Below are 9,850 nucleotides of genomic sequence, written 5' to 3'. Positions count from 1 at the left end.
AATGAGAGGGAACATCCCATTATATTTTAACCAGTGTGTAAAGAAGACTCTTAAGCAATCAACTATTTGGGCCTTTCTCTTCAGAGTAATTTTTGTACAGAAAATTGCCGTTGGGATGAAGCTTTGTAGCTTTGGAGTCCTTGTAGCCATCGTCCTCTTCTGTGAGCAGCATGTCTTCGCATTTCAGAGGTAACCCAGTAGAATCCTAGTCTGTGGTGGGCCAGCTTCCACACCTGTTTGCCTCACAGCAAACCAAGTCAGTGCACTGGGCTGGGGAACGAAATGTTAAAGTTTGATGGCCGGCTCTCTCAGAAACTTTCCATGTTGTCTTGACAAACAAATGGATTTCAGTACAATAGGATGTCACTAGACAAAGGGTCTTTTTCTTTTGTGGCTGTAATATTATTGCTGTGAGAACCCCAGATGATATGTATGTTCAGTGGCTATGAAGATTAAAGAAATGGAATTTTTATGAAAGATTATTTATACCCCAACATGTCACATGATTTATATTTTTCCTGTCTTCGCATATAAAATATGTTAACTATGGATCATTTATTTTCCTCTCATACATGGAACACAGGAAGGAGAAGAGGGTAAAGGTCTTAAATGGGAGGTTTGGGTCATGCATGGTTATTCAGCACGAAATATGAAAGGAAGAATGGTTGTGTTATAAAGAACACATATATGAACCTATCTAATTCTCACTTTGCTTAGTAGAATGATTCCCTTAGGATTTTCTGCCATAAACTACTTAGAAGAACACAAATGAACTCATGCCATAGCATATATAATACATTATAATACATGGAGTGAATAGTTCCAGGGTACATGTAATGTTGTAATTTACTAACTAGTCAATTTTTAGGCTTTTGATAATTGACATTGTTTCCTTTGGAATTATCTTATACCCCCCTCCCCTTTTTTCTTTTTTTTTTTTTTTTTCTTTCTTTCTTTCTTTTTTTTTTTTTTTTGCTTCTATGGCCCCTTTCTTCTTCAGTTATCTCTGAGACAGATCCTTCCCCTCTCATTAGTGAATAGCAAAGAGAGAAAGGACATGAGCAAAAGAATATACCAAGGACAGGGAAAATTCTACCAAAAAAACTTTCTGGAGTCATAAATAACCATAGGGCAACAGTTCAGAGAATAGATCTTGACTCATGAACCTGAAGCTGTATTTACTCATGATCATTGAACTAACTATAATTGGTTGATTCTTTTTTGTTCCATATGATTGTCAAGTGTCAAGCAACAAATTCGATCATCAAATAATGGTTGCGATTTAATTGACACGGGGCCCAAAATTTCTAGAATAATTGGTGACTTTGGTCTCTATATTTTATCAATAAAGCAGAGGACTGTGAATCTAAGGTTCTTGCTGGTTCAGATACTCCATAGCTTCATGATTGGCTTTAATTAAGGGAAAAGGGGAGGGAAGAAGGAAAGTTGATATCAACATGTCCAACTTGCTTACTGCAACCAGTGGCAATATCGTTGACAGTGAGGGGGAAGGGCCAAACCTCTGGTTATTTAAGTACCTATGTTTGCCCCATGCGCTTACATTTGTCAGGGCTAGGCACTTAGAAATGTTACCTGTTTAAATGCCTACAATCCTACACTCTAGGAATCTTTACCAGCAATTTACAGAGGAGGAAACTGAGCCTCAGGAAGAGTAAATCATTTTCCTAAGATCAAGCAATAAGTGTGGAGTTTGGATTCAAACCTACTTTAGCCTCATTTCAACTCTTTGTACTGCACAGCATTACCTCTAAAAAGTCTAGAAATTAGGAAGAAAACCAGTATGAAGGGAGGTCAGTTTTAGTCTCAGTGAGTTGGAGAAGACAGTTGGTTCGGAATATAGCCTGGAAGAGAGGCCTGGACTGGAGGTCCAATCTCACGTCCTCACCTACTAGCAGCCTAAACGTGGCCCCAGCGCCAGCCCAGCACAGGCATCGTCAGCGCTGGCTGTCGTGGAGCTTCGCGGGTGGGCAGATTCACCTGCAGAGCACCGTCTTCCTCATAGAGTGACCTAAACTCCTGGATAGGATAGCCAGTAGCAAGACACACCAAAAGCTTTACCACATCTCTTCAGAATGAGTAAGTGTATAGCAGCTTAATGGGACTAAATACAATGCAAATAAGGGAAACAGACCAAAAAAAGTGAAAAAATGAGTGAGAAAATTACTTCATGCATGGATTTTCTTATTATGTTTTGCTTCAGCTTATACTCTGCAATCTGATTGACACTTATATTTGAAGAAAGGAATGAGACTATGACTATATTTTAACCAAATAATATCCCATTGAAAATACTTAATACTTTTTGCACACTGTGAGGGTCCCTGTGTACGGGGGTGAGGGGGACTTCACTGTAGCAGATGCATATCTGAATCCTGGTTCCCATCCCTTCTCTAGAAATAACATACTCCTTTCTGTGAGTAAAAATAATTTTTTACCATATTTCCGAGCTCTGCTTTTCCAGGAATAGCCTATTACTGAAGCTCAAAAGGAAATCTAATTTCATTCAGAGCGACAGACTTTGATAAATTATTTCTGGGAGCAAGAATATAAACGCTTCTAAAGAGAACTTTTCCTAAAGCTGTTCTTTGTTATTGTTGTTTTTTTTTTTTTTTTTTGTCGTGATCATTTTCCTAATAACAGTTTGTGTTCAGGCAATCTCTTAGCAGTTGATTTGTGGGTGCATTTTGATAAATCTTATCATTGAAATGCCCTCGAACAACAACAACAGCAAAAAGTTTTAAAGGCATAAATGCCATATGCCAAAGAGAAAGACAGCCAAAGAAACAGATCTCCATATTCACTTGCTTTTAAAGGCTAAACACTATAAAAGGTAAAAATAAAATGCCAGCAAGAATCTTGTAAACAGTTATTAATTGTATTGTGCCATGATCACCTAGGTGCAGGCTATCAGCCCAGGCTATTTGGAAAGAAGTGAGAAAACGGTAGGAAGAAAAGAAGGAAAGGAAATGGCAACTGGAGGAGGGTCGAGGATTGAGAGAGTCTGAATTATTGTTAGACCATATGAAGTGTTCCTTCTGTTAACTTCAAATACTATCCGACAACCTAGAGACCAGCTTATTCTCTTTCACTTAGCTCCTACTGATGTATTATTTTCATCTCAAAGAACAAGCTACCAATGGCCTTAAAACACTGTAATGCATAAAACAAAATTACAGCCTCAGGCTATGTTCTATTGTTCAGAGGCCTCTCGCCAGGTTTTTAAATTCAAAATAATCTTTCAAGACTATGACAAGTGTGAACCTTCCCCTGTAAACTGTAGTGGGGGATGGACTCTGATGAACATAATCTTAATCATAATCCTTAGAAGGGAGGAACAGTGGCAGTGTTGCATCGGTATTAAAAGCTAATGTCACTCTCCTAGTGGTGAGAAGAAAGAAAGAGAAAGAGAGGGAAGGAAGGAAGGGAGAGAGGGAGACAGGGAGACAGGGAGAGAGGGAAGGAGGGAGGAAGCAAGGAGAGAGAGGGAGAGAAGCTCAGGATCCAGAGAGTTGAGCTGGAACCCCAGATCTGCTGCTTACTACCCATGCAGCCTTGGACAATTCACTTGTCTTCTTTGAGACTCACTTTACTTCTTGTGTAAAGTGACCTGTTATTTCCTTGTGCTTGTACTTTTCATTCTATTTTTGGTGAAAGCTTGTTTTTTTCTCAAATGGCTATTGTGTAAATGCTATAACTGTATCATTCAGATCAAAACACATCTTTATTTTTCATCTCCTGTTGCTGCATGATATTCTACATGGTGCAGTTATCTTTCCCTGCTCTTGCATAGAAAGTTAGGAAATTTTATGACTTTTCAGCCCAGTCTTAAGTAACTGACAGTCCTTGGATCATGTTAAAAATGAAAACAGACTCAATTCAGAAATTAGAATGTCAGCTCTAACCAAGATATTATTCAAATATCTCAATCTTTGTTGTTAAAAGAAAAACTTTGAGTGAATTAAATTTAACAGAGTTTAATTGAGCAAAGAACAATTTGTATATCAAGCAGCCCTCAGAACCAGAAGAGGTTCAGAGAACTCTGCTCAGCAACGTGGGCAGGTGGCATTTATGGACAGAAAATGAAAGTGAGGTCCCAGAACACTAGACCCCTAAAATTTCCCTAACGTGACAGGCCCCTGACTCTTTGTAGTATTTATACCCTACCCTTGGGAGCACATGTGTTTTGCCAAGGCTTCCAATGTACTTGCCACTTCTTGCTCTTCTGGTTCAATATGAACATGATGTCATTGATATAGTGGACTGGAATATTCAGACAGGCTAGTCCCCTTTAGACTATATTATCATAGAGAGTGGGAGGAAAGTTAATTAAAGCTGAAGGAAGACTGTATATATACACTGGAGTCTGTCCCAAATGGATGTTGCCTGTTTCTGAGGCTTCGTTCTGGCAGGAATGACCAACTCAATAGCTGAATACCATATACTTGAGGCTCTGCCCAGCAAAGACGCCACAGCAAGCACAGTGGCTGCAATGGCGATCCTTGCTTGGTTGAGTTTTTTTATCCACTGTCGTCCTCCAGCATCCATCTGGTTTTTGTGGGAGCCAGGTAGCAAATTAAATGTGGATTTGGTGGGAACCACCATCCCTGCATCCTTTAGGTCTTAAGGGTAGCACTGATATTTGCCATTTCCCCCTAGGATGTTTTTGTTTTGTTTGTTTGTTTTTTACAAATTTTGCTATCTTGGCAGGGAGAGTGGGCAATTTTAGAAGTTTCCTTTGGCTTTTCCCACTGCAATAGCTGTTACCTTGTAGGCAAGGAACCAATGAGGAGGTTCTGCCAATTATCTAGTATGTCCATTTCAATCATAGATTTGGGGACCAGGGAAACGATCATGGGGGATCCATGGACACAATGCACACCCTATGAGCTAGGCTTGGGCTAGGACTCTGGATCCCCAGGTTTCAATGTCAACTTGGACCCTGCATCCAACAGACCCCTAAATGTCTGAGTATTACCATTTCCCCAGGGTGCAGTTATCTGAGTAAATTGCCATAGTTCTCTCTGGGAAGGTATTAAAGGAATCATGATCCTTTTAGGTACTTTCTATACTGTTTCAGGGTCTTTCCTCATGGGGGCCTGACTCCTCCTTCGGGCAAGAAATATTGGATATAAGAACTTGCTCAGATCCTGAAACTGGGCAATGGATTGAAATAGCTATCCTCACCCTCTCTCATTATCAGTCCCTGATTTATTTTTATTGTAAAGATTGAGCAATACTCCTGTTGGCTGCTCATCTATCTTGTCCCTGAGAACTCTGTGTTCTCTTAACCAACTCCATAGCTTTCTGAGGGTCACATCCCTCTGGCTGCTGCTCTGACCTTACTGCTGATTACAATAACTATGCCCGTCTTGTTACTGGTGGTTAAGCCCTGCCACCTGGCATGTATTATATAGGAATCTGATCATCCCCATTGCTATCAGGGACTTAGTTCCGTAATGGCATACCCTACAGTCAGCCTTCCAGATCTACTCCCACCTCCTGGCCTCCAAGCTGATAACTAGGGTAAAGTCATGATACAACCTGGTTGTAGACGTGCTGGGCATGTTAATAAAGAAATAGACTATACCCCAAAGGAGGTGCACTTGCCCATGCTACAGGATTTAACATTCTAGTTAGGTCCTTGGGAGGTGGTACTAGCATGCTGCTGGGATGGTTTTGGAAGCTTGAAGAAAGTAGTGGCCTGCACCAAGTGAACTAGAAATGTCAGGACTGATGTGGCAGATGGTGGAAAAGAGATCAAAAGATTTATAGAATGGGACATACTAGAATAAAAATATTATGTATGGCTAGAAAACCTACTGGATTACTATTCTTCACCAAGGGCCCAGAAGGCATTCTGTTTATTAAAACAATAAGAAACGGTGCTGGTGAGATATGAGGGTCACCAGCATCATTGAAAAGCTTGGTAGTGGCTTCTTCATAAAGTACCTTTTTTTTTTTTTTTTTTTGAGACATGGCCTCACTCTGTTGCTGAGGCATGAGGACAGTGGCATCATCATAGCTCACAGCAACCTCAAACTCCTGGGCACAAGCAATCCTCCTGCCTCAGCCTCCGGAATAGCTGGGACTACAGGCATGTGCTACCATACCTAGCGACAAAGTAGCTTTTTATAGTTTTTTGTCTCTGAATAAATAAAAGAATAAGACTTCTTATTGGTTAAAAAGTAAATAATATGGAAAAAGCATAAAATTAAGGAGAAAAACACCAAAATCTCAATACCCTGGGAAAATATCTTTAATACTTGGGTGATTATTCTTTTATGCATTTGTCTATGCATTGATACATCCCTGTGTACAATTTGTTGAATATTGTATCTCCTATTGGCACTATAAATACCTTTCTTTTAAAAACAATCTTATTTGCGCCCCATCCTTCAATTGCCATTCCTCACCTTCCAAATCAATGTTAACAGTATGTTGTTTGTTTATTCATAACTTTCTCTTGCTTCTAACCTATGTAGTATTTCTTTTTCTTTCTAATTTATTTTTTTTCCAAAAATAGGATATTTCGTAGAGTTCTCCACATCTTGCTTCTATTCCTTAATGCATCATGTAAATGCCCCCCAAGTTATCTGTTATCAAACTCATTCTTTATCACAACTGAAAACATTCTGGAATGTGGAGACACCACCACCATGCAACAATTCTGTTACTGATAAGCATTCACATGGTTTTCAGTTCTTGTGACTATGAATAATGCTGCAATACATGTCCTTGAATATGTGTCCTCAAGCATTCATTGAATATTTTATGCTACACTTGTACCAGAGACTGATATAAAATTTCCCAGTCTGTAGTTTTTATAAGTCACTTTTTCCCTCTTCTGATGATCAAGTCTCTGTAGGCTTATATCTAGAATTTAGAATCTTTTATCAGGCTTTCTGAAATAAAACCATCCTTCACCCTGCTATCAAAGTTATTCTTATAAATCACAATTCAAATGATGTCACTTTCTTAACCTAATTGCCTGCACGATGAAGTCCAAATTTCTTAGCATACATTCAAAACTTTCTCTAGGGGAGGACTAACACAACTTTCCAAACTCACTTCTATTTAGCTACCATTCTTTTCTTACTCTAAACACCTATACTTGGAAACAATGAACAATTGCCATTTCCCCAACAGTGCCCTTTTGTGTCTTGCCATTGTGCCTTTACATAGTCTCAGACATTCTTACTTACCCAATCATCTCTTCTATGATGCCTTTGCTAAGAATAACAAACAGAAGTAATCATAATCTCTTTTGTGCTTCCAGAGCTCTTGGTACACGGTTTTTAAAAATAAAATTTTTTATTTGGAATATTTTAGACTTACAGAAAAGTAGCCAAGATAATACAACTGTATACCCTTTGCCCAGTATACCCTAATATTAACATCTTACATTACCATGGTATATTTGTCAAAACTAAGAAACCAACATTGGTGCATTACTATTAACTAAATTTCAGACTTCATTTGGATTTCATCAGTGTTTCCCCTAATGTCCTTTTTCTGTTCCAGGATCCAATCCAGGATATCATGTTGTGTTTAATCATCATGTTGCTGTTGTCCAATGTCTTGAGTGCCATTGTTTCATACATTTTGTCCAGTTTTTCAGTTGTTTCAGAAAGGAGGGTATATCTGGTCCCTGTTTCTCCAACTTGACTAGAAGCAAAGTCTAAGATTAGTTTTATTTATTTATTTATTTATTTGAGACAGAGTCTTGCTATGTTGCCCAGGTTAGAATACAGTGGCATCATCACTCAAACTTAAGCTCAAACTTCTGGGCTCAAGCAATCCTCTTGCCTCAGCCTTCTGAGCAGCTGGGACTACAGGGCCGCCACCATGCCCAGCTAATTTTTTCTATTTTTACTTGTCCAGATAATTTCTTTCTATTTTTAGTAGAGATGGGATCTCGCTCATGCTGAGGCTGGTCTTGAACTCCTGACCTCAAGCGATCCTCCCGCCTCACCCTCCCAGAGTTCTAGGATTACAGGCATGAGCCACCATGCCCGGCCCAAGATTAGTTTTAAATAAAGCAAGAAGAAAGCATTTTCTTTCTGATTTAAAAAATATTCATCATCTTATTTCAAGGGCGATATTTGTTTGAAGATAAAAGAGAAATTTCGTTCAGTTAAACAAAAGGGGGCTCCCCTCTAGCAAATGCCACCAATATAGCTTAATTTTAATTTAAATAAATAGTTCTTGTGAGATTACTCAGAGGTATATTAGAAATCTGATAATGTCACTGCTGCTAACAGATTCTACATCTATCTGCAAACCCATACCTCACTGCTCCCTTTCTGTCTTTATCTAAATGTCCCTCACCTGCAAAACTGAAGAGAAAGCTGCAGATAAGATAAAATGTGTTAAGAAATTCTATCCTTTCTGAGTAAGTGGTATGTGAAAATAAAGTAAATCCATGTTGAGTCACACTGATCTATTGCCTTGGCTGTGCAAGAATCACTAAGAATTCCTCACAGCTGTAGCTGCAAAGTAGAAAGAAATATGATAAAGCAAAGGTGGGAAAACAAATTAAACTAAGTGTCAGCTTTTTAAAAAATCTATTAATGTAATTCACTACATTAAGAAATTAAACCAGAAAACCCATATGCTCCTCTTAAAAAACATGTAAAATCCACACACATTCATGATAAAAACTCATAGCAAAGAGCAGAAGGAATTTCTTTAAGCTGATAAAAGACATCTACCAAAAACCTACAGCAAGCATTCTAATGGTGAAACTTTAGAAGGTTTTTCTTAAAAAAATATGAATCACACATTTTATCTCCACTTTTATTCAACATTATACTGGAGTCCTAGCCAACAGTGTAAGGCAAGAAGAAGAAAAAAACTATAAGCATTGAAATGAAAGAAGCAAAACTTACTATGTGCAGTTGTAATGATTGCTTGCAAAGAGAAAAATTCCCCAAACACCAATGTTTAAATTATCATAATTACCAAGGGAGTTAAATAGAAATTCAACATCCAAAAATCAATTTTATTTCTATATCTCAGCAACAAAGAGCTAAGCAGTGGAATATTAAAAGTTACCATTTTCAAAGGAAATTTGTTAGAACAGACATAATTTCAAAAGGTACAACATCTTTATGGATAAAATTATAAAACTGTTTTGAAGGCTATTAAAGAAGGCCTAACCAAATAGACAAATCTATTTTATTTCCTGATAAGGGGATTCAGAACCATTAGTATATTAGTTTTCCCTAAATTATTAATGTATAGATTCAGTATAATTCTAATGAAAATTCAAAATTTTTTCCTGGAACATGACAAGCTGATTTTCAAAATTTATGTGGAAAAGTAAAGGAACAAGCCAAGAGGCTCTTAAAAAAGACCGGAGCAGATCAGGTGTGGTGTTCATGCCTGTAATCTCAGTACTTTGGGAAGTTGAGGTGGGAGGATCACTTGAGGCCAGGAGTTCAAGGCAAGTTTGGACAACATAGCAAGTCCCTATCTCTTAAAAAGTAAAAAATAAAAATATGATCCGGGTGTGGTGGTGTGAGCCTGCAGTCCCAGCTCCTCAGGAGGCTGAGGCAGGAGCATTGCTTGAGCTCAGGAGTTTGAGGTTGCTGTGAACTATGATTATGCCACTGTACTCTAGCCCTGGCAACAGAGTGAGACCCTGTCTCAAAAAAAAAAAAAAAGAATTGAACTGAGCAAGAGACACGGGAAGCTTGGTCTATAAGACTCTAAGGTGTTAAGATTTAATATGAAGCTATAGTCACTAAGATGAGTGGTACTGGCACAAGGGTAGAGAAATAAACCAATACAACATAATAGCCAAGAAATAGATTGCACTATATTAGTG

At 38.3% G+C, this 9,850-nt stretch overlaps 1 protein-coding gene across 2 annotated transcripts in view; it reads left to right on the top strand.

Annotated features, from left to right (window-relative positions):
- CPB2 (carboxypeptidase B2) overlaps window positions 1–9,850 on the top strand; it is a 41,835-nt gene continuing 31,985 nt past the window's right edge. The window contains exon 1 of one of the 2 annotated variants that reach the window (XM_069467682.1): window positions 1–189. In XM_069467682.1, the coding sequence (XP_069323783.1) occupies window positions 2–189 (188 nt within the window). In that variant the 5' untranslated portion in view covers window position 1. The remainder of the gene's footprint in view (window positions 190–9,850) is intronic. The other variant, XM_069467681.1, reaches the window with a different exon arrangement.

Source organism: Eulemur rufifrons, chromosome 4 (genome assembly GCF_041146395.1).
Source record: "Eulemur rufifrons isolate Redbay chromosome 4, OSU_ERuf_1, whole genome shotgun sequence".
Lineage (NCBI taxonomy): Eukaryota > Metazoa > Chordata > Mammalia > Primates > Lemuridae > Eulemur > Eulemur rufifrons.
The sequence above is the reverse complement of the archived record's forward strand: the minus strand, read 5'-3'. Positions and strand labels throughout refer to the sequence as shown.